The 26538-nt window shown below is 35.1% G+C and overlaps 1 protein-coding gene across 1 annotated transcript in view; it reads right to left on the bottom strand.

Annotated features, from left to right (window-relative positions):
* Positions 1-26538, bottom strand: part of LOC150109762 (serine/threonine-protein phosphatase 6 regulatory ankyrin repeat subunit C-like) — a 336489-nt gene that overhangs the window by 187741 nt on the left and 122210 nt on the right. Inside the window, 2 exon segments of the mRNA XM_090396213.1 lie at positions 9968-10036; positions 23922-23985. Coding sequence (XP_090252339.1) covers positions 9968-10036; positions 23922-23985 — 133 coding nt within the window.

Below are 26538 nucleotides of genomic sequence, written 5' to 3' on the forward strand. Positions count from 1 at the left end.
CTAAATTTTAATGCAGTCATTGCATTTCCGGTAATTATATTATAAAATTTATGCGCATTTTGAATGTATATATCAAAAATGCGTATTGCCAACTTCTTTGGCCATCTTACTGTCTTCAGTAAGGCGGAATAGTAAGAAAGCATTTGATCAGAAAGTTCGATGCCTCACATACCCAAATTATAGTCCCTAATGATATTTGGTTTTAAATGAATTTTACCATTCCGATTTTTTGCTTCAACCATTTCGAATTTGTGCATATTTGAAATGGAAAGAACTTCCTACTTATCCTTCCATTTGCAATGATGAATTCATTAAATTCATCATTGCTCATATTAGCATAAGCTTCTAATTCTTTATCAGTAAGTTTTCTTTTACTGGTCATGGCGAAATTGAAGGTTTTTAGAGACTAGATGCAATAAACACAGTCGTCAGCGCATGTAATATATAGGGGTGATACGAGATTACTCGTAGTTGGCCTATGAAACAAATTCTGTCTGATAAACTGGCTACAAGATTACCCGTTAGTGACCTTCAAGATGCAGGTGATACGAGATTACTCGTAGTTGGTGTATGAAACTAAATTCTGTCTGATAAGCCGGCTATGAGATTACTCGTAGTGACCTTGAAGATGCAAAAGCGCTTGGCGTGTGGGAACAAACTATGCCCAAGGAGCGTGGCAGCGAACATACTAAACCTGTAGGAGTCTACCTTTTACAATAAGTACGAGATTGCCTTCTTGCCAGTTGCTTGTGTTAACATTCTTAGTCTAATTCTTTGTGCTCATCAAGATGCATTGGTGACCAAGGCAAAATACTGATAACATCAAATTAGCTAAATAAATTAAGTTAATTAATGATCAGGTTTATATGTGCATTTTCTCTGCTGAACATAAACATGAGTGACAATCATGATGGAGGTCTAATGGAGTATTGACAGCACTTGGAAAAGAATGAAAACTAATTCTAATGCTTCCAATATTTCATCTCACTCATCTTGAGACATTTTCTAGGAGCACAATTAACACTTGCAACATACACTCAAATACAGTACAATACTAAATGAAACACATGGATGACTCTAAAGTCCTATCTAGGAGGTGTGCCCTCTATGGGTACACGACCTAGATACATGAAAAATTTACATAATTACTAACTTTCTATCTACAATTTTCCTCCAAATCAATCTGTTACCTGTCACGGCTACAACATTGTCCAAAAATTGGGAAAAAATAATTGTTAGAGATCCCAGTTTACATCCTAGGCCACCTACAAACGCCCATAAAGAAGCACCACCTAGATAGGACTTTAGAGATCACTAGATGATCTCTATACTCCATTAAACCTCCAACATGATGTCTAACACTTAAGCCTTAACACAGGGATGAGTGACAATCAACATCCAAGCATTCATACCAGAAGTTCACAGTAAGCATGGATGCCTAATGTGAGACCACTGCCCTACTTATCAGATGTCAGACATAGGCTGAAAAAGCTCTATTTTGGTCTCTATGCAAAGTTTCCAGATTATGTAAAAAATAAAATAAAAATTCAAGAAGTACATAAAATTAATAAAGGTTAGAAACAAAATCCATATACAACCTTTAGTGGGTGGGAACCACAAAAAATTAAAAAAATACTCTTCTTAATTTTCGGGAATGAAAGGGAATTTATTTATTTATTATTAGCTGCCTTACTTCAATTCTTCTTCTTCTGCAAGTGTCATCTCCTAGAAGGAGGTTGGCAACCATGTCACGGAACCTTTTTCTTTCATTTGCTGCTCTGGAACATTTATGGTAATTCAAGCCAGTCCACTCCTTAATGTCTTCGAACCACATTCTCCTGGGTCTACCTCTCCCTCTTTTTCCATCCAATTTCCCTTCTAATATTAATTTCTGAATGCCTTCTTGTCTAGTTAGTTGTCCAAAATATTTAAGTTTTTGCTCTTTAATTATTTTCATTAATGTTCTTTTCATTTTTGCTTTCTTTAACACATCTTCATTTTTCATTTTCTCTGTCCATGGTATTTTCAACATTCTTCTGATGGTCCACATTTCAAAAGCTTCAAATTTTTTCTCTGCTTCTTTATTTAGAGTCCAAGTTTCACTGTTTTAGAGAAGGCTTGACCAGATATAGCATTTTATTAATCTTTTTCTTGTATCTATATTAATGTCTCTGGATGTTAGAACAATTTTCACATCAGTAAAGGCTTTTCTTGCTATCTCTCTTCTTTTTATTTGTTTAAGGGAATTTCCTCTGTCTGTAAACATTTGTCCCAAATATATAAAAGACTGAACCTGTTCAATTTTCATTTTGTTAACAGTTATGTTAAGTTTCTTATTAATTCGTTCTTTTGAAATAATCATGCACTTTGTTTTCTTTAGGTTAATAATTAGTCCCATGTCTAAGCTTCTGTTGTAAATTTCTGTGATTACGTTTTGAAGATCATCTTCAGATTCAGCTATAAAAATTGTGTCATCTGCATACCAGAAGTTGTGTTGAAGTTCCTACCTCCGACTTTTACACCCTTCAGTTCTGAAATATTTTTAAAAACTTGCACACTATATATATTGTAGAGTAAGGGTGATAAGACACATCCTTGCCTTACTCCTTTTTTGATTTCAAAGTTGCCAGGATATGTATTTTTATATCTTATTGAGGCCATTTGATTCCAGTATATATTTGTAATAGGCAAGGAATAAGAAAAGTCTCATTGACTATGTTATTGTTGATAGTGATATTTTCTCCCTGGTGCAGGACACCAGAGTGTACAGAGGATTTGAAATTGGAAGTGATCACTATTTAGTCTTGAGCAGGATAAAATTGAATTTCATATTGAAAAGAATAACATATAAGAAAGTTTTAAAGCGAATAAAAGTTGAGCAGCTCTCAGATGTGAACTGTAGACTAAAATACACAAAGATTATTGAAAAGAAAATGAAAGAGTTTGAGAACAGGAATCAAACCTTGGAGATTCAGTGACAAACTCTGAAGAAAACATTCATTGATTCTGCCAGAGAGGCATATAGTGAGGTTGTGTGCAAGGATAAAAAAATCAGAACTCCCTGGTGGACACAGGAAGTTAAAGAGGCAGTGAAGGAAAAGAAGAAAGCACATTGAAAGTTCCTGGCAAATAAGTCAGCTTTTACTCTTACAGAATACAGAGACAAATGTAAGAAAGCTAAACAGTGTGTAAAACTAGCTAAACAAAAGTCATGGGAGGACTTTGGCAAGAATATAGAAAATAAATATCAAGAAGGTGGCAAAATATTCTGGAGGTTGTTGAAGAAGCTTAGGAATGGAGGAAAGAGTGCTGTAAAAGGAATTAGAGATGATAAAGGTGACGTGAAAACAGGAGAAAAAGATATCCTTGAAGTATGGAGTAATTACTTTGAAAAACTGCTAAATGAAACAAGCAGTGATGACAGCACAGTGATAAAAAACACTGACCAGGCATGCAGTCATGAATACATATCCATACTTGAAGTAGAAAAAGCCATCAAAGGCTTGAAATGTGGAAAGGCAGCAGGAGTAGATGATATTCGACCAGAAATGCTGAAGTATGGTGGTATAAGAGTCTTACAGTGGCTGCACTGCATAGTTCAGAAAGCCTGGACAGAGGGGCGAATTCCCGATGATTGGAGTAGAGCTCTCATAGTACCCATATATAAAAAGGGAAATAAAACTGAATGTGAGAATTACAGAGGTATTTCCCTACTGAGTGTTCCTGGCAAGATCTATGCAAGTATACTTGAGAAACGGTTGAGAAGAATTGTGGAAGAAAAGCTTGGTGAAGAACAAGCTGGATTCAGGCCAAATAGAGGCTGTCAGAATCAGATCTTCACTTTACGACAAATAGTCGAGAAAGCATGGGAATATAACAAAGATCTGTATTTAAGTTTTGTCGATTTGGAAAAGGCATATGACAAGGTGCCAAGAGAGAAGCTATTCAATACGCTGCAGTTATATGGTGTCAATGGGGCATTATATCAAGCAATACTTAGTCTTTATTTGAGTTGTAAGTCAGCAGTTAGAATTGAAGGAAGTACAGGAAGATGGTTTAATGTTAAATCTGGTGTGAGACAAGCATGTACATTATCCCCTCTGTTATTCATTATCTATATGGATCACATTATGAAGGAATGTGGTATTAAACATGATATCAAAATTGGAGATGTTAATGTCAGCTCTTTGCTTTATGCAGATGATGTTGTACTTCTAAATAAATCTGCTACAAGTCTGCAAGATTCTCTGATTAAATTGAATAGCTGTTGTAATAGATATGGTATGAAGGTCAGCAATAAAAAGACAAAGACAATGAAAATAGGGAATCATTGAAAATGTCAACTGTGTTGTGAATGGAGAACCTGTGGAACAAGAAAAACATTTCAGCTACTTAGGCATGATTTTTACTGAAGATGGTAAATTAAATATAGAAATAGACAACAGAATCAACAAAGCTGGTATGGTGGGAAGTCAATTGAATAAATTCATATGGAATAAGAAAGAAATTAGTCGGAACACTAAATTAGCTGTATACAAGACAGTATTCAAACCAGTTTTAACTTATGGATCTGAGAGCTGGGTCAGAATTAAAACACTTGACCAAAGACTAGAGACCACAGATATGAGAGTCCTGAGAAAGATTAGAGGCGTGAATAGATGGCATCAATGGCAATATCATATTAAAAATGAGGATATGAGGAAAGAACTTGACATTGTCAGCATCCAGGAATGCGTTAGCAGAGCTAATCTCAGGTGGTATGGTCACTTAAATAGAATGGGAGAGGAAAGATTAGCAAAACAAGTGTTCTCTGCCAGGTTGGCAGGAAAACGACCCAGAGGAAGACCAAGATATAGGTGGATTGATACGATACAAAGTGCCTTAGACGATAGAAATATAAGATCTAATAATGTTGGAGTCTTGACAAGTAACAGACTGATTTGGAGGAAAATTGTAGATAGGAAGTTAGTGAGGATGTAATTTTTTCATGTAGTACTGTCATATCCTGTACACCCCTTGAGGGTACATGGCAGGAATTTGATGATGATGATATATTTGTAATTATACATAGATCTTTTCATGTTAACCCATTATTCTGTAGGATATGTATTAATTTCATGTGATCTATTGAATCAAATGCTTTGGTGTAATCAATAAAACAAAGATATATGCTTTTCTGGTTGTCAAGGCTTCTTTCACATAATGTTTTCAAATTGAAGATTCCTTCTCTTGTACCTTTGTCTTTTTGAAAACCTGATCGAGTGCCTTCTATTTCTGCTGACAAAGTGCTTTTTATTCTTTCTACGATTATTCTCAGTAGTAATTTTGTAATGTGGCTTGTTAAACTTATTAGTCTATATTCTATACATTCAAAAGTTCTTGGAATTTTGGGAATAGTGACAAAGATGGATTTCCTTAGATCATCAGGGAGTATCCTGAATTAGATGTTATTAAAAATAACCTTTACGTCATTAAGTGTGTTTTCATTTACTTTCTTTAACAATTCAATAGGGATCTGATCAGGGCCTGTTGTTTTACCTGTTTTCATTTGACTTAGAGCGTATCCATAGTCTTCAAGGATAAGTTGGTGTTGTCCAAGAGCTCAGCCACACACATTGTGATTTAATGGTAAAATATGTTAGACTTTGAAAAAATTATACCAAAAGTAGACATAAGGTGAATAAAAGCAAAAATAAAAATTACAAAATAATACTGTAGCTGTAGTTTTTAACATTACATATCTACTTTTATTTTGAATTCCTTTGTTGACTTATTATCTAAGAAAAGTAATTTAAAGTATTTCAATTGAAGTAAGTGGATTTACATTTGTATATTCTGGTGGACAGAAGCATGAATATGGACTGGGTTTCATGATTAAGAAAGACATCTTTGAATGTGTAATGGGGCTGTGGCCCATAAACAAAAGAATAATACTTAATGAAAATTAGCTGCAAAGCCTTTTAACATCATAATTATCCAGGTTTATAGTCCTACGATGACTCACAATGATGAAGAAATAGAAGATTTTTACAATAACTTACAAAAATCTATAGAATATGTGAAATCGAATGAGATACTCATAGTGATTGGTGACTTGGATGCAAAGGTTGGAGAAGGGGAAAAAAATACAGTTGTTGGAAAATTTGTACTAGGCGACAGAAATGAAAGAGGTGAGAGATTGATACAATTCTGCATTCAAAACAACTTGTTCATAATGAGTACTTTCTTTCAACATCCAAAACACAGACTGTATACTTGGACAAACCCAGATAACTATAAGAAACCAAATAGATTTCATAATGATAAATAATAGATACAAAAATAACATAACCAACATAAAAACATACCCAGGTGCTGATATAGGTTCAGACCATAACCCTGTTGTGTCCACTTTAAAAATTAAACTAAAAAACATTTCTAAAAACAATCATACTGAAAGACTTGACTTCACAGCTCTAAATATACCTGACAACATAATGGTGTTTAACTCAGAAATTAGGAAGAAATTAGATCATGTAGGATATAAAACAGAAGACAATATACTTTGTAACACAGAGGAAATTGAAAACAGGTGGTCAAATTTTAGAAGTGCAATATATAAGACAGCTAACGAGGTTATCCCAAAAATTAAATACAATAAGAAAAAACCCTGGATGACTGAATCAATGCTAGAACTTATGAATGAAAGACGAAAAAAGAAAAGTACACAACAGTATAGAATACTCAGTAAAATTATAAAAAATGAATGCAGGAAGGCTAAAGACAAGTGGCTAAATGAAAAATGTAAAGAAATACAAGAACTGGACAAGAAACACAATAGTAAAGAAATGCATAAATTAATCCAGGCCCTGACAAATAAAAAGAAAAATTTCAACCATAATCCTTGTATAAAAGATCAAAATGGAAAAATGCTACTAGAGACACAAGATATCATAAAAATATGGAAAAGAACTGTTTGACTCTGATTGCACAGACGCACCAGACATACAAAATATGGATGGTGAACCAATTACATATGAAGAAATAGAATACGCTCTAAGAAAACTACCAAATATGCCATTTTCTCTTAATATTATTTTCAGTGTTAACCCCCCCCCCCAACCACCACAGGCATAGGGCTCTCTTTAAAAAATTCTTATTGAAATAAAAAGAGAAAAGAGCCAGGATTTACAAATCTGGTATATGGCTTCCTTCTGTCGTATTTTAAAGCATCATAAGGCTTTTATTTCATTATCCTCTTCCTCCACAATAAAAATATTAATGTAGAACAGAGCATTGTGGATTTTATTTAAAAAGTACTTCAGCAAATACAGTGGTGCACTTTTTTCTGATCTTTTTCTTTCAGCACTAGTCACTACAGCTTGTTAGCAATAACCACGACTCTTCAAAATGGGAGGCAGATAATCTATAAATCCAACTAAAGGGAAAACTGTAAAATCATGACACAAATAGTGTTCAGAGAATGTAAGTACTGACTGTTCTTTAAAAAAAAAAGTTTATTTTTATAAACAACTGACTGCATAAAATGACCACTAAGGTATGGTCTCCTGGTTTCTGTTGTGATTCTGATACAATGGAAAGAATGCAAGAAGAAGATTAAAAATGATATCAGGATTGTGGAATATTGATTATGAAGACAGATTGAGAATTTGTAGACTGCAGACACTAGTAAACAGGAGAAAGAGGGGTGATATGATTGAGACTTACAAGCTTCTGAAAGGATCATACAGGATTTCAGTTGATAAAAGTTTTCATTTTATGGAGGGGTGGGGAAAGGATGAGATGGCATCCTTGGAAGCTGAGAATGAAGGCTGCCAAGAAGGGTGTGAGGGCTAGATTTTTCTCTTAGAGGGTGGTGCATGATTGGAATGGATTGCCTTTGGATGTTGTGAGTGCAAGCAGTGTAAATTAATTCAAGAATAAGTATGATAGCTGGTGTGTGTATATGTGGCCTCCCTCAATGAGTTCCTGACTCCCTGGAGGTCTCTCTTAATAATAATAATTATTATTATTGAATAATTATTAAATAACAATAATGAGAAGACTGTTCCCGACTGCATATAGATATTGACTGGCAGCTGAATGTGCTTACACATGATTAGAGAAAGTCGATGGCAATGGCCAGTTAAGTGGAGCAGCATCCATTGAAATTGGATATTAACTGATGTGTTCTCTTTTACTTATTTCCAAACTTCTAGAAGTTTGTCCTATATAAATTAAACCACATGAACAAGGGATGTTGTAAATGCCAGGATGTTTGAAGGAAGCATTGTTAACCTTTGGTGACAGTCTGCAACTTATTAAGCTCACCAAAGGATAACAATGCTTTCTTCAAACATCCCTTGTCCATGTGGTTTAAATTACGTAGGACAAACTTCCAGAAGTTTGGAAATAAGAAAAAAGAACACATCGGAGACGTTAATAATAACAGAAAAGATAATTCCGGGTTAGCCCTTCATTTCTTGAATACCAATCACAACATTGACTGGGACAAAAGTTCTATGCCATATTTAGAGGAAGACTTTTGTAACCGAAACTTCAAAGAAGCTACTGTGGTAATCCATTCAAAAGGCAGCCTCAATAGAAACCAAGGGATAATCCTTGCTGACATATGAAGACCCTCATAAGATCACTTAGCACACCAGAATTCAACTTCGGTGTAAATTGCAGAATGCTTGCATAACAATGTATGACATCACACACGCTCCATGTTTGATATAATGCATCTTTTGAATTTGTATAATGTTTAGTACTCGTTAGTGTTTCTTTCTTGATCTGTTTTAAGCTGTTTTTTATCACCTTATGTATGCCCAGGTCCACGTAGTTAGCCTAGTGGCTATGTGCTTCGCAACCATATGCCTGGGGAAGGAGTGTCCTAGGTTCGATTCCCGTCGGTGACGTGAGGAGCTGAAGGATCTTCCTCAGCCATAGCCGAGTTAGCCAATCTTGGGCGTGGACAGCAGGGTTTTTTCCCCAGTTTATTCTGGGGTTTTTCATCCCGCAAAGCAGGCAAACTGGCCTTGAGAACTCAACACTACAGGCCATAGGATACACCGGGGCATAAGGCTGACCACCTTATCCTGTAAACGGAGTGAGGTCCGATGATCAATGGACCCTCGACACCGCAAGGTAAAAGAGGGTATAAGGAAGATGATGATGTATGCCCAGACAAAGCCAACAGTCACGTATTTTAATTTGTTATTAAAATCTTCTGCCAATATATCCCAGTCTAATTTTATTATTGAATCAAAGTCGGTGGTCGAAAAAAATAGAATTATAATATAAAACTATCTTAAAATACAACATATTTCAGATTAAATCAAATGCAGTACCATTTTGTAGTAATATTTTTCATGTAGTTATCCAAATTCGAGTTTTTTTAGAAATAAACAAAATTTTCAGTAATAACCACTCAAAAATCTACTAGAGAAATAATGTTCTCCACCATGTAAAAAGAAAAAGGTTATGAATGAATAAAATTGTTATAACAGTGCTCATTTCATAACAGCCAATACAATTATTTATTCAGTCCAACTAAAACTGTTGCATTTCTAGCATTATTCTTGTCAAAATTATAAAAGATGTTTTAAGATTTGATTCTTTAGAGAAACTTGTGACATTTAGATTATAACTAGACACGTTTACACAAGAATATTATATTTTAATTTGCCAAATATTTCAGTCTGAAAATAATAGACTATCTTCATAGGAACAGTTTTTAATAAGGTGGAATATCAACAATCAATTTAGTGGATCTTATGAAAAGATTGCAATATAATCAACAAATTGAGGCCGTTTGGTTTCTTTCCCAAGCTAAGATGTTCCTATGTAGCCATTGAAGATAGTCTGTTATTTTCAGACTGAAATATTTGGCAAATTAAAATATAATAATCTTGTGTAAACATGTCTATATGTTATAATGTTTTAAGATGTTTAAAGAAAAGTAAACAAACCTAGTATTGCTTACCTATCAAAGTTATCACAGATATTGTAATCAGCACCATAACTAATGAGCATTTCAAGACATTCAACATTTCTAAAAAAGAAAAAAAATTTTCATGAATACAATAATATGCTGTGTGTCAGGAAAGAAATATTTTCAGGTTTAATATTATATGAATTTCACATTGTTGTAATAACGTTTGACGGGCTTTCTTGAACCAATTCTTGATAGAATAATGCTGTCACTTTATAATGCGAGTAATCTGGAAATTGTTATGAGCTTGATGCATTCTTATGATGACATCTCTCCACTTTTTCTTGTCTTGCTCTTTCTGGAAATGCAAAGTTCAGAAGGAGTTGTCCATCTGCCATATTCCATGCTAGCTAGATGACCTACCCAGTTTCACTTTAACTATTTCTGTGAATGACGTCAACAATGTTCTATCTAAAAGAAATTCATTATAGTAAACCCTCCATTATGACCAACTATTCCTGTGGAGATTCTTCACATTTGCGACAGTGAGAGATGACCTGTAAGACTGTAAAATGTATGATGCTCTGTGTGAATAAGGTGTAAATGTTAAAAATATCAAACTAAACCAAGCTGTCTGTGCAAAAAGAAAGACTACTTCCCAGTCAATAAAAATGTTAAACAAGGTGAATCAATAGGCTATGGACTTTTTTTAGAAGTTGAACATGTTTTCTGAAAACTTAAGTTTTCAGAAAACATGTGGACCAACAAGGGTATCAGTATCTTTCCATTGCTCTCAGATCAATATGAACACACATTCCAATTTCAAATGATATAGTGGAATCCACCAGCTTCTTTGTGTGTGTGTGTGTGTGTGTGAGAGAGAGAGAGAGGTGTGTGCGCAAGTCACCATCATCTACCCAATTTCCAGTTATTATTATGATATGGTTATTCTTGACTATTTTTAGGCTTTGTCTATTGTCAAAGAATTGTATTTCACACAGACAGGTAGTACACTCTGGCATATAATGCCAATATCATTTAGCAAAACAGAAATTTGAGTTATTAGTCATTAATTTCTGTTTGTACAAAATTCATTTAAAATCCCACCAACTTGCTTAGACTTCTTAGTTCATTTATAATTCTAATCAATTTAGTGGATCTTATGAAAATATTGCAATATAATCAACAAATTGATACTGTTTGGTTTCTTTCTCAAGTTAAGCTAATACACTTGTTGATCCACTTAACTTTTCAGAAAAAAATGTTCAACTGTAGTATACAAAGTTCAAAGCCAAATCTTGTTTAACATCTTTCTTGACTGGAAGTAGTCTTAACTTTCTTTTTATGGAAATATCTCGGATTAGTTTGATATGTTAAACATATCAAACCAAAGATATTAGATATGTTTAACATTTTTAAATAACTTTCAAAGTTTATGCACTGAAGCTCGTCTTCTCGATAGAAGCAGGTTTAAATATGAACGGATTTTCAAAGAAAGTTGCAAGTCCTTTTACATCGGTCAAATCTGAATTGGAACAATTTTCTCTCTCTCTCTCCCAAAAGTTTGGGAGATTCTATTTTATGTAACCGTCAAAAATAATTTTTAATAATATTATTTATTAATATTAATTTCTAGCATGTGGTAAGAGTTTTAAACTGGTAAACCACCAACTGCTGTATTCCCGTTTCGCTGATTGACTTGTTTCTATACATTGATGATGTACTGTTATTTTCAGTATGAAATATTTGTACTTTTATTTCATTAAAGTTAATTAGTGTGGTTATTGTGCAATTTATTGTTTATAGTCATGCCACAGGTACCTTTAAAGATATGAATATTTATATAAAATTATTCCATTATTATTATTAATAATATTAATATTAACATTATTGAACTGTATTGCGAAATGTGCTATATTCCTGTATTCTAATAGCATATACAATGTATAAATATTTAACTAGTTAAAAAAAATGTATATTCACTTTTATAAAAGAAAAATTAATTAATGTACTCCACATTCTGTACTGCATCTTTGTACTATACAGAAAATATAATGACGTTTCATTGTATATATGTAAATACTCTGTATGATAATAAACCTTATTATCATAAGATAATAAGATAACTGTCAAGAGAAGAAGTGGCAGCTAAACTGGAAAGTTGGAGGAAAGTACTGGAGAGAGAGGTATGAGACTGAGCAGAGGTAAGATAGAGTATATGTGTTGCAAAGTGGATGGCAACCAGGAGACAGATCTAGAGCTGGAAGGAAATGTCATCAGGAAGGTCAGTGACTTTAGATACTTAGGTTCGACAATGAAAGAGGATGCTGAGGCTGAGAAGGAAGTGGGATGGGGGAACTGGAGAGAGATGGTTGGAGTGCTATGCGATAAGAATGTACCGATCAATCTTAAAGGCAAAATCTACAGGACAGTAGTGAGACCAGCTATGACATATGCTATGGAAACTGTGGCCCTGAGGAAAAATAACATCAACAGGATGGAGATAGCGGAGATGAGAATGCTTAGGTGAACGTGCGGTGTGACCAGAAAGGATCGTCTGAGAAATTATTATGCAAGGGGAATGGTGAAAGTTACAAACTTAGGAGCAAAGATACAGGAGGCAAGGTTGAGATGGTTTGGCCATGTGATGAGGAGGGAGGAAGTGTATGTGGGAAGAAAGGTCATGCAGATGGATGTGCAGGGGAAGAGGAAGTGTGGACAGCCAAAGAAGAGATGGAGGGAGATGGTGCAGGAGGATGTGAGGATGAAGAACTTGGATGTGGCTACAGCCCAAGACAGGAGGTTGTGGAGGAGAATCACCACAAAGAGTGACTCCACTTAAGTGGGAAAAGCTGAAGAAGAAGAAGAAGATAATAAACCTTATCATAAAAAATGCATTATACAATTATTATTAATTACATGTATTAATTCTATTTACTGTAACAAAAAATACTCAGCAATGAAACTTTTGTATCATGGTGTTTAAAAAAAAGTGCAACTATGTTATTTAAAAAAATTATTATTGTTATTCTTTTATGTACATCAATTATACCTATTGTAAAAAATTTGTATTACAGTATTAATTTTGTTTATATACTTTTTGTATATGTAATTTCTTTGAAGGAGAATAACTATTTAAAAAAATAAAATAAATAATTATCCTAAGACCCCATGGGATCAGACTCATCTAGGAGGTCTCTTTGTCATATACATTCTCATCATACATGTCCTAAACACGTTCAAATTCCTGTCTGACACCACAGCAATACATTCCAATCATTCATAATTCTCCATGCGCAAAAAAACATGCTTCTCACTCCCTTGTTCACACTCTCCTTATACAGCTTCCATGGATGACCTCTTGTTCTCCTGCATTCTCCCACAATTTCAGGGAAAACCTCTTCAACATTAATCTGATAACAACCTCTTACCAACTTGAAGATCTCTATCATATCTCTCCTCTTATCCACTAGAATCTGCAAACTGCATCATCTCAACCCTTTTTTTTTTTTCATATTCAACATTACAGATATCAGAAACTATTTTTGTCAATCTGGACCCTCTATAACATCTTTTTATCCTTTAAAACTAACCTTTTTTCTCCCATTCTGTTTAAGTGACCATACCACCTTAAATTAGCCACGAGTAAACATTCTTGAATGACAACAATGTCAAGTTCCTTTCTAATATCTTCATTTTTAATATAATTCTGCCACCTTTTCACTCCCCTAATTTTTCTTAGAACCCTCATAACTGTGGTTTGTAGTCTTTGATCAAATACTTTATTTCTAACTCTAAGATCTATAGCTTAAAATTGGTTTGAGTACTGTCTTGTATACTGCTAGCTTGATGTTTTGCCTAATTTCTCTCTTATTCCATATAAATTTATTCAGTTCACTTCCTGCCATATCAACTTTGCTTATTTTGTTGTCTATTTCCAGATTTCACTTGCCATCTTCACTAAAAACTGTGCCTAAACAGCTGAAATATTTTACTTGTTCTAAAAGCTCTCCATTCAGAATGCAGTCGATGTGTTCAAAGTTTCAGTATATTTCTATAGTTTTTGTCTTTTTAATGCTGATTTTCGTGCCAAATTTATTACAGCCATTATTCAATTTAGTTAGAGAATACTGGAAACTTGCACTAGATAAAGAAAAGAGCTAAGTTTGACATCTCCAATTCTAATATCATGCCCGATGCCACTTTCTTTCATAATGTGATCCATATACAGATGATAAATAAGAATGGATATACTGCGCATCCTTCACTTTCCAGATTTACCTCTCATTTTACATAGTGGCATAGCTAGAGCTGCTGCCACCCGTGGCTGTTCCTGAGTTTGTCACCCCTCTGAATACACACCAAAAATACTACAAAAAGTCAACACGATATATAGGGAAATAAATGAAAACACTGTTTATTTTTGAAGTAAAACTTTAATTTCAACATTCTAAAATGTTATTTTTCTTGCTTTTCTGTCAGCAAGATCGTCAATGATAATGTAGGTAATTCTTAATCAAATTTTATTTAGAAAAGCTCCTCTCACATCAAGCAACACTTACAGCAATTGTGAGGAAAATTCACAGTAGTATTACAATATTTGGAATTGAGTTCTCGAGACTGTTTTTAGAATTAACTGCAAAAGCTCAAAAAGGTTGAAAGTGCTGCCCGGGGAAGAACGCCCCCTCCACACCCACCTAGCTACGCCACTGATTTTACTTTAGACCATCTTCTCTTATTCCCCTTCAATTCGAACTGCTGACTTACAATTTAATATAGACTATATATTGCTCTGTATACTATTCCATTCATTTCATATAATTGTAATGTTTTGAAAAGCTTTTCTCTGGGCAACTTATCATATGCCTTTTCCAGATCTACAAAACTTAAGTACAGATTCTTGTCATATTCCCACGATTTGTCAACTATTTCTCATAAAGTGAATATCTGATCTGAACGCAGCTTGTTCTTTTCTGAGTTTCTTTTCCACAATCTTTCTCAACCTTTTTTCAAGTATGCTTACATAAATATTACCTTAAACATTTGAAGAGAAAATCCTCTATAATTCTCACATTCAGGTTTATTCCCTTTTTTATATATACATGGAAACTATTAGAGCTCTACGACAATCATCTGGAATTCAATCTTCAGACAAGACTGTATGAATTATGCAGTGTGGCCACTGCAACCCACTTTTATACCTCCATACCTCAGCATTTCTGGTCAAATATCATCTACTCCAGCTGCCTTTCTACATTTCAAAATTTACTCCTCTCTGCATTCCTCTTGAAAATTTTCTAGTATGGTTCCGTTGCTGCGTGTTTCATTTAACAGTCTTTCAATGTAATTATTCCAAACATCAAGGATATCCTTATCTTCAGTTTTCATGTTAAAACCTTTATCATCTTTGATTTCTTTTACAGTACTCTTTCCTCCATTTCTATGTTTTTCAATAACTTCCAAAACATTTTACCACCTACCTGATATTTATTTTTTATATTCTTATCAAAGTCTTCCCATGACTTTTGTTTAGCTACTTCTACAAATAGCTTAGCTCTCTTATATTTTCCTCTGTATTCTTTTAGGGTATCTGCTGACTTATTTGCTAAGAACTTGTGGGAACATGTACGAAACAAAACCTGCTCAAATATGTGAAACAATACCCATTTCGCATTGTTCACATAGCAAAAATTGCAAATACAACTTAGAGAATAATTGCAGTGTTGAAACAAAGCTTGACATGCAGTGATAAGGAAGTCATTTTGCCTCTTTACAAGGCCTTGATAAGATTGTACCTGGATTACTACTAAGTTCAGATTTGGTTTTGTATGTTCATTGGGGATAAAGAAGCTACGGAAAGGCTGCAAAGAAGAGTTACAGAGATCATACTGGGATTATGGAATGTGAATTATGGTTTTATGAAGACATATTGAGAGTGTACCACAGACTCTGAAGAAAGGAGTGAGAATATCATTTGATGTAGTGTAGCAGGTCCCCTTGAATTGATGAGTCTCGTGGAAAGGCTTAGACGTTAGTTATGCATTTTTTACTAAATAATTTAAGGAGATTACAACGTCAACTAGGATATACATTACAATAAATTTTAATATACTTCAATATTTCGGCAACGTCACGTTGCCATTTTCAAGAAACTTAAGAACAAGATACGTGCATGCAGGCACAACAAACAGTAAGTGAGGAAGAAGCAGGAAGCTATTATATCTCCTAAAGTCCTGATGGTGCCCCCTAGAGGTCAATGTTGGTATTCTTGGGCGAATGGGTTGAAAGTCTTCTGATGTAGGTTTCCCAAATTTGAGGCAGTCTCATGCAGCCAAATTTGTTGAAGTTTGGATTGTTTCTTAGGGCCGAAGCTGATTCATGAAAAGCCTTTCATATTTGTATTTACTACGGTGTATTATCGTGGCTTTCTTCCACCATATTCTATGGCAGGTATCCAGTGCATGGTCAGCAAGACCAGAGTGGCTATATTGGTGAAACCGGATGTAGTCCTTGTGTTCTAAAATTCTGATATTTGCTGTGCTGCCTGTTTGGCAGGACAGCAAAGTACGAGATCGACACATGAAAAAATTTAAAAAAGAGCTTGATCTCGAAACCACAACTTCCTACCGAAAGGGTAGTCAACTTTTCGTCATTTAGTGTAAAACCTTAAGTGTTCACTATTTGGCCACATGGCTCCGATGCACTCCTCCACTTCTTCTTAACACACTTAAACAACCAACACCCCAGAATCAAATTCACCCTGGAAGAAGAAAAAAGCAACCGCCTTCTTTTCTTAGACACACTAGTCACCAGCCTGATGGAACCTTGGTTTTCTCAGTCTATAGAAAACCCACATATACAGGCAGATACATTCACCAACAATCCCACCACCCCTCCTTGCAACAATATGGAGTCATTAAGTCACTACACAACAGGGCTAAACTTATACGTTCAAATGACAATGCCCTAACTACAGAACTAAACCACATTCCCAATAATTTCTCAGCCAATGGCTACCCCTCCCCCCCAAAAAAAATATTGAAACAAGTAAACCACAAAGCCCCCCCCTCACAACAGGGATTACTCTAAATCTCTCACCATACCCTATATCCGAGGCACCTCAAAAAATATTACAAAAATCCTAAAAAAACATAACTTAACTTCTTGTTACAGACCATATAAAAAATTGGCATCCCTTATTCACTCTACTAAAGACCCCCCCACACACACCTAGACCTACCTGGTGTATACCAGTTCCCTTGCAGCTGTAAGCTGTCCTACTTTTGCCAAACAGGCAGGACAGCAAATATCAGAATTTCAGAACACAACGACTACATCCGGTTTCACCAATACAGCCACTTTGGTCTTGCTGACCATGCGTCAGATACCTGCCATAGCATACAGTGGAAGAAAGCCACGATAATACACCGTAGTAAATACAAATATAAAAGGCTTTTCATGGAATTAGCTTCAGCCCTAAGAAACAATCAAAACCTCAACAAATTTGGCTGCATGAGACTGCCTCAAATTTGGGAAACCTACATCAGAAGACCTGTAGCCCAAGAATATCAACACTGCCCGCTAGGGGGCACCATCAGGACTTTAGGAGAAATAATAGCTTCCTGCTTCTTCCTCACTTACTGTTTGTTGTGCCTGCGTGCACGTGTCTTGTTCTTAAGTTTCTTGAAAATGGCAACATGACATTGCCAAAATATTGAAGTATATTAAAATTAATTTTAATGTATATCCTAGTTGACATTGTAATTTCCTTAAATTATTTAATAAAAAAGTAAAATAGAAAAATAGAAAAAATAAAAAGTTAGGCAGATGTGGTGAGAAACTAGATGAATAAATTTACGTAGAAAAATAGAGAGAAATCATTCTAAAGACTAAATTAGCAGTATATAAGACGTGAAATCAATTTTAAGATATGGATCATTAAAATGGGTGAGACATAAAATAAATCAATGAGCAGAAATTCTGAGGAAAAACTTGAGAATAAATTACATTAATAATATATTAAAAATGAAGGTATCAGAAAAAAACTAGACATTATGAAAATTCAAGAATGCATAAACCATGAAAATCTGAGATATTACAATGCCCAAGATCTAAATGAACAAAAACAAACCTACAGTAAATCAGCTCCTACTATTATTCATATATAGGTTCACCTATTATATGTTTCAAAGAAACTTATATAAATTAAACGCTTTTTTTTTTTAATGATTACAGCAATTTCCTTGGAATCTTAAGTTGAAAGAAAAATCATTTTCATACTTATTTAAGTTAAGGGATATTACATCCCATTTTGTTTCAGCTGATAGATAACTTAAGTTTATGTCGCCGAATTGAAGCTGTTGGCTCTTCATATAATTAATCATTTTCATACTTATAATAACCAAATAAAGACAGACTATGACTGAATTCTGGAGAAATTATTTATTGGTATGAGAACTAATAAGGTGTTAGATATGGTATACTACATGTATAGGTAATGTAACTGCATTAATGATACGAATGGGCATGATTATGATGACTGTGTGCTTATTTGATTCAGACTTAATTAAGTATATGAGGACAGCTGAATAAGTGAGGCATGAGATACAAATATAGGTCTACAAGGTGTCCAGCTGAGTCATGCAAACCAGAAAGGTGTCTATATGAAAAAGTCTGAAGGTGACTTATTATGTCTGTGCACATATGCCTAGAGTATCAAGAACAAATGAATAGATTTTGTAGCTTGATGAATATGTTGTGACCTTGGATTATGTATATTATTCAGACCCAGAGGCAAATATTTGCATCAATTTGTTATATTGGTGTTTGCTATAGTGAGCCGATTGTACAAAGTACCATGTTACCATTAGTCCTTTGTCCAATGGTATGATGGAAGAGTTTTTGGCATTGGTTAGTGCAATCGACAAAAGTTATAGGCATTAGTGAGACTTAGCTAACAGCAGATGATGTAGTTACAGGGATTGAATGTGAAGGGTTTAGTATTTTCAGGGAAGATAGAGAAGATAGGATGGGGAGAGGAGTACTGCTAATGATAGTAGATAAACTACAACCAAAAAGAATAGGAGACAGGCAAGAGGATGGCTGTTCATTTGAAGAAATCTGGTGTGAGATTAAGGCCAGTAAGACAAAATATACAGTTCGTTGTTGCTATAAGGCCAGGGAGTTTCACAGATGATCTGAAAGACATGCATCACCAAATTAATATAATGAGTACAGACCAAGTGACCGTTATGGGAGACTTCAACTATGGAGATATAGATTGGAAGGAAGAAAGATCACATGGCAGGAAAGAAATAGAATTTATACTCCTACCGAGAGATAATTACTTAAGACAGCATGTGATGGAGGGGACTAGGAGTGAGAGAGTATTGGACCTGGTCATAGGATCAGAAGAGTTATCCATAACAAAGATGACAACATTGCCTCCAAATGGTGAAAGTGACCATGCAGACCATGTTGGAATTGTAAAACATGAGGAATATTCTGTCAAGAAGAGGTATTTGTGGAACTACAAGAGTTATTATGACAAGCTTAGGAAGAAGATTAAATCTGTACCATGACATAAAATGCTGCAGCATAAGGATGTTAGTAGTGCATGGGATATAGTTAATGGTCATCTAGAGGAAGCAGTATTAAATTGTATACCTAGAGTAAGAAGGGTTAATCAGGTAGGAGTTAGATGGATGAGTAATATCATCAAGCATGAGCTGCAGAAGAAGAAAATGCTGCGGAAGGTATATAAAGAGAAAGATGACCAGCAAACTCAGAAACAATGCAAGGCTCAGGAAAGAAAGATGACCAGCATGGCAAGGAAGGCAAAATCGGATTATGAGAAGAATCTAGCCAAGCAGGCCAAAGGAAATCCCAAAGAACTCTCATTCGTACATGGCAAGTAAGAGGAAGAATGACTATGAAAGATTAACCTTAATGAGTGATGATGGTCACGAGGAGACAGAAGGGAATAAAATAGTTCAGTTATTGAATGACTACCTTGCAAGGGTATATCATCCTAGTGAGGTTACTGCTTTAACCTATGTGGCAGACACTAATGTGAGAACAGAGGTGGATGAATTGGAGGTTCTTAGGATATTGCAGAATCTCAATGTAAATACAGCAGTAGAATTAGATGGGATATCAGTTAGGGTTTGGTGAGAATGTCCAAGGAAACTGGCAATGCCTTTGACCAGGCTCTTTAATTTAAGTCTCAGCTTTGGTAGAGTTCCAAGAGAATTAAAAGAGGACAAAATAATTCATTTGTACAAGGAAGGGTCTGCAGAAGCAAATTATAGACCAATCAGTATCTCAGGTGTGATGGTAAAAGTACTAGAAAAATTGGTTCAAAAATAGAATTTAAGAATGGGTAGATAAAAATACAGAGCCAATCAAACAAATGTATATACACTTTAACAGATGTCATCTATGGACTTTTTTCAAAGTTGCGAATTATGGTAGCAATGTATAGTATGATGTTCTCTCAAAAGATGTCGTTATCCACATGAATACCAGCATCGACATGTGACCGGTAGGACAGTCAAACAAAATGGCCAAGGCACTTTTGTCATTCGAGGAACACAAGACCATTTTAAAGTGGTATTTCAAATGCGAGAATGTTGTTGAAGTTCAACGAGGAGGAGGGAGTTTGCAACACAACCTACAACACGCCTGACAATTGCACGTATTCGTGATAAGTTTGAGACCCATGGTACCGTGTTCTCCACATGCTCCTGATTTAACACCCTTGGACTTCTACTATTGGGGACTCTAAAGGATGTAGTGTATTGTAGAAAACCAGCTACGTTGGTGGTCCTTCAGAAAGAAACTGAAATGGCATGCACATCAATCCTACTAGACACTTTGATCAACATTGCCCAAGCAGTAATTCACCATAATAATAAGTGTCTGGATGTTAATGGTAACCACTTTGAGCACCTCGTGCAATTGTAGAAGTCAAAGTTAACTCGTATTCATCCCTTGATGTCTGTATAAATTTAGTATTATACAGTTTTTATACAGGTTTTTCTTTTGCTGAAGTGTGTATACATTTTTTTGATGGACTCTGTATGATACTGTATGAGAGTCAACATAGCTTTGTGAAGGGTTGGTCATGCCTTAGTAATTTACTAACTTTTTATGATAGAGTAACAGCCGAGTTGGATAAAGGAAATGGCCACATGATGATTTTGCAAAGGAATATGACAGAATACCACATGGAACTCTGTCATGCAAATTAGAACAAATGGAGATGGATATGACACTGGATAAAAGGGTGGCTGCTGGGCAAATATCAAAAAGTGGTATATGGAGGGACAGAATTGAGGTGAAACAGATGACTAGTTCCGCAATGTTCAGTGCTGGGATCACTGCTGTTTAATTTGTACATAAATGATACAGGAAATAACCTGAAAGGAAATTTTCAGTTGTTTGCTGATGTTATGAAATTAGGTAGAGTAACAGTTAATCAAGATGATGTGGAGAGCTTGCAGGACAATTTAAATAGGCTGTCAGTATGAGCAAAAGTTAATGGATCAGTTTAACGTTGAGAAATATAAAGTTATGCATTTTGGGATAAACAGATTACAAGCCATGTATCACATTGATGGAACTGTACTCCAGGTAATAGATGAAGCTAAGTGGTAGACAGAGAGTTAATGTTTAGAGGATATATTGCTGAGGTAGTCCATAAGATTACTGGGCTATTGAAGAACACAATAACAAGTAGATATAAGGAAGTTGTCATTCCTCTTTATAAGGCCTTGATATAACTACATCTGAATTACTGTGCTGAAGTCTGGTCCTTCTGGGTTTCTTGGGGATGAGAAAGCGGTGGAGAGGATTCAGAGACAAGTGACCAACTGAGTGGTCTGTGGAATGGTCCCTATGAAGATAAATCGAAGGTGTGTGGATTACAAAAAGAGGGGGATATGATATAAACATTTAATTTGCTTAAAGTATTTTATAGGATAGATGCAGGGGAAATGTTACAGCACTTGGCTACTTGGCTAGAGGGACCAGCACAAGGGGGTTATCCCAGGAAGTAGAATAAAGGTGTGGTTATTAGGGATGTGAGGACTAGATTATTTGCTTGTAGAGTTGTGAATGAGTGGAATGGGTTGCCAGAGTCATTTGTGAGTACTTTGCTTGTTAACGGATTCAAGGAGAGGTATGAAAGATTGCGTAGAAAGATTGGTTCTCCTGCGATGAGTCTTCAGACTGCTTGGAGGTGCCCATATAATAATAATAATATGATGGGACCATGTAGATGTTTGCTGCTAATGATGATGATGGAAAGTTAAGCAGAGCAATCAGGAATACAAGCAGCACTTGTTAAAATAATTTTAATAGATTGAAAATGGCTATTAGTTTGATGTTAATCAACTGGTGATCTCATTTTGTAGCAACACAAGATGAGATCAGCAATGGTGGATCACATAGGTAGGATCATTCTAAAAAAAAATGATCAGTCTAGAGATCATTGAATTTTAATAGACAGAAAGTTTGGAGATCATATAGTAAAGATTGAAAATGCAACTCAGAAGATAATTGAAATGCTGAAACAAACATTGACATGTAAAAATGTTAAAGTCATTTTGCCTCTTTATAAGAGATTGATACAACTTCATCTGGACTACTGTGTATATATCACCCATTCATTTACCCTATCTGCATTCACCACCTCCAAAGCAAGCCATTCTGATTTTGAACGCTCTATAAGAGAAAAATTTAGCTCATATCAATTTCTTGACCACTCTCTCATTCTCTCTCTCTCAGTCTAACAAGAGTCCCTCACAACCAGGAAGTCTGGTGATAATAATAATAATAGTAAGAACTGGTTTATTTAGATTATTCATATTTGGTCTTTGTATATTTAATAAATACACAACTTATTCTTATATAAGACCATCTGTTTAATACAACTATGTACAAGATTGCCTACTAGTTTAGCTAGCCTACTGTCTAGCTTTGCCAAGACTAAAAAGGTGAACAAAAAAATAATAAATGCAAAAAACGAACTAATACAGAACTGTTTACAACGGTCATAATCATCATTATCAAATTTCTGACATGTACCCTCAAGGGGTGTACAGGATATGATAGTACTACATGAAAAATTTACATCATTACTAACTTCCTATCTACAATTTTCCTCCAAATCAGTCTGTTGTACACCAAATTTAACAGCTCGCATGACAATGTGTGCATGTAGTGAGATGCTTCAGTTATTATTGTGAACACATTTTATATAGTTTTTAGCATACTGTAGTTCCGCTAAACTTAATGAATTAATCAGATTTTTCCATATATCTTTCAATACTGCTCCTTGATTTTGGTTGAGGTTGTTTCCTGTTCGTAGGACCACTGCTGCTTCTTTGAATATTCTGGATCTGTAATCATCCTCTATATATTTGTTGTTAATCACAACAATAACATGTTGTGATTAACATCCCCAACAGAGCGGATACCTCAGGCTTGGCACATCACTTCTCAACTTCTAACCCCGCGATAGATTGGGAAAACAGTTCAATGCCATATATAGAGGATGATTACATATCAAGAATATTCAAAGAGGCAGCAGTAGTCCTGCGAACAGGAAACAACCTCAAACGAAATCAAGGAGCAGTATCGAAAAATATATGTATGGAAAAATCTGATTGATTCATTAAGTTTAGCGGAACTACAGTACACTAAAAACTATGTAACGGGTGTTCACAATAATAACTGAAGCATCTCACTACATGCACACATTGTCACGCGAGCTGTTAAATTTGATGTACTAACCATTGTAAACGGTTCTGTATTAGTTCATTTTTTGCATTTATTATATTTTTATTCACCTTTTTAGTCTTAACAAAGCTAGACAGTAGGCTAGCGAAACTAGTAGGCGCCGTTGTACACAGTTGTATTAAACAGATGGTCTTATATAATAAGTTTTGTGTTTATTAAGAACAGGTTTATTGTGTTTTATCTTTGCTATTGTTTTAATTACCCTCCAAAGGCTGCCAAATGCACAGAAGTTCTTCCACTGTCATCAGTCACAGAGAAGTCCACATCTAAAAAACAAAACAACAATCAATAAAGAATATTCTTAAAGTGATCATATTACATATGATATACATATACGAGTATATAACCATAGTTTCCAGTTTTCTCTTTACACTAACATTTACATTTAGAACTCGGAAAATTGTCCAAAAGAGTCACGTGGTACCTCCAAGCATAAGGATTGTCCCTGGATGGAGGTAACTCTGCATGGAAACTTCTGTGGAATTACATCTCCTATAACTTTAGGAATATTTATTTTATACTGTGCCACCTAAGGTAATTATATTAAGGCATCCTAATTAAGACGTCCTGATTAATCAGGAGATGATTCCAGAGATCTACAATAACGATTCTATGGACTGCAATCGTGGCCTAAAACCTTCAAATCCCTTTGTTTCCCGCTTAAGTTTGTATGCTAATATTTTTGCAGGCAGTACATCGGATTCTATCATGCAGAAAACACAAATTCTTAAAATTTAACATGGATTTAATTGACAAACAAATATAATTTACAACTCATATAAAATTCATGCTAAGCACTAATCATTCATTACACAAGAACATCATTACTAGTTAAAATTAAGCACATAGGCCCACTCATGTGGCAAATTTTTACAGTCTAAACCTAGACAAATATTCCTTCCTTGGGAAACAATTACTCTCCAAAAATCAATACTACACTTTCTTCCATTATTTCAATGACATATTCATTCATTCAATGTTAATAACACATCATGATATATCAACTAAAACTCTCTCTCTCTCACACACCTTATGCAATGTCTGCCAGTTCAGTAATTCAATTACTAAGTTCTCTGTAAGATATACAAAGCATTCCTTTTCTTGGGGTGCTACTGTCCTAGCATGAAACGTTTCCGTTATCAGAAACACATGTCCCCCAATGTCTCTGGACCCTTCCTATAACAAGTTTGAAACCCATACACAAAAGAATAAAGAAATTGTAATGATACCGTACACCAAGGCTTTCACACAGTATTTTGTAATTCCCTGACAATTTCTGGCTGAATCGAGTGTCCTACTGCTCAGATTGGTCGGCGCTCGTACTGGAAGTATTCTTTCAATCCATGCAAACTGCTTGCACCACACTGGTATGGCTAACCCCTTCCTGCTGTATGCGGACCAGGCAGGAAGTTGACTCTTCCTTCATATAATCAGGAGAACGAATCTTTGTTTCAGCCTTTCATCCGACAGTTGCCAGCCTTCGTCTGCTGGATATAGGCATACGCTCATCTCCGATGAGCGTATGCCTATATCCAGCATATTTTGCCAGCCGAGGATGCCTGGTAAAGACGAGACCTCCTACCGCCGCACCAGGAACTGCACGAACACTGAAGAAAACAATTTGAGAGTGAAGGGGGGGGGGGGTGCTAACCTTTTTATATCCTTCCCCCTATCGGCAAATCATGTTACCTCCGTAACTCGTCCAACAAATTAGAGTACATCACTGACGTGGCCCTCGCTCAATAGTGTATGCTAAATTTTCTTCACTGCTACCCCCCACGTGTCCGAATGGGGCTTTGATCCCGCCTTCATTTGGTGCTTAGGTGACCTTCAACCCTTTGTTTGCGATGAAAAATGCAAGTCATGGTGCTAACATGTAAATTTCAATACTGATCAGGATACTACATAACACATTTTATAAATTTTTTTCTTTTTTGTTCCACCCTACTGGCGTTGCATAAGTTGCTCTTTTATCACTTATACAGAAAGGTTTTTTTTTATATATATATAAATAGGCAAACTTTGAATTATATCATATTACTGACCTTTGCATAAATAACTCCCTTTCCTTCCTATATTTATAAAGTAGAAGTACACACTCAGAAGCAAGCATTTTGCTAAGGAATTTTCCTCCCCCCTTTTTTTTCTTGTTAAACTGTGATACATTCAGAATTTTTAGGAATTCCGTTCAATCAAAGTTTAACAACAGTCAACTATAACAAACACTTCAACGAATAGGCATGTTGGTACAATAGCAAATAATCGGGGATTCAAATGAGATTTTTTATTTTGTAGGATTTCCCTAAGTATCAAGCATTCTTGGTGCAAAATTCAAATTAAACAATTATATATATAATATATACATTAAAATAAAGAAAGTAAGAAAGAAAAATAAAACTTGTTTAAGGGCAGGATGTACTAAAGAAAACAATTTCCCATAAATGGGGATAACTTTAGTCTATTCTTTTTCCATTCACATTAGGATACGTGAAGGAGGGATGAATATCTTGCTGTGCATAACTGTTCTAAAATGGATTTTGTGTAGAACTTTCTTCTTCCAAAGAATCCAACGTGTTGTGGAGATGGCATATTCAGCAAGTCCAGATGCCAGATGTACAGGCTAGATGAATCTAATGTAGTGAAAAATGCTTATCATGATGAACAGCTACAGAACTGACAACTGGGCCAAAATAAGATAACCAAAAGTGCAGTGTATTAAATAAACAATGGGATAGAAATTTATCTTCAGTAGATAAACACTGAAACAGAAGATTATTCTTTGCACTACCTTGAAAGGAAGACCACTCACACTAAATTAA

This window comes from Typopeltis vanoorti, chromosome 1 (genome assembly GCF_054136105.1).
Source record: "Typopeltis vanoorti isolate ZY-2024b chromosome 1, IOZ_Tvanoo_1.0, whole genome shotgun sequence".
NCBI classification, from domain to species: domain Eukaryota; kingdom Metazoa; phylum Arthropoda; class Arachnida; order Uropygi; family Thelyphonidae; genus Typopeltis; species Typopeltis vanoorti.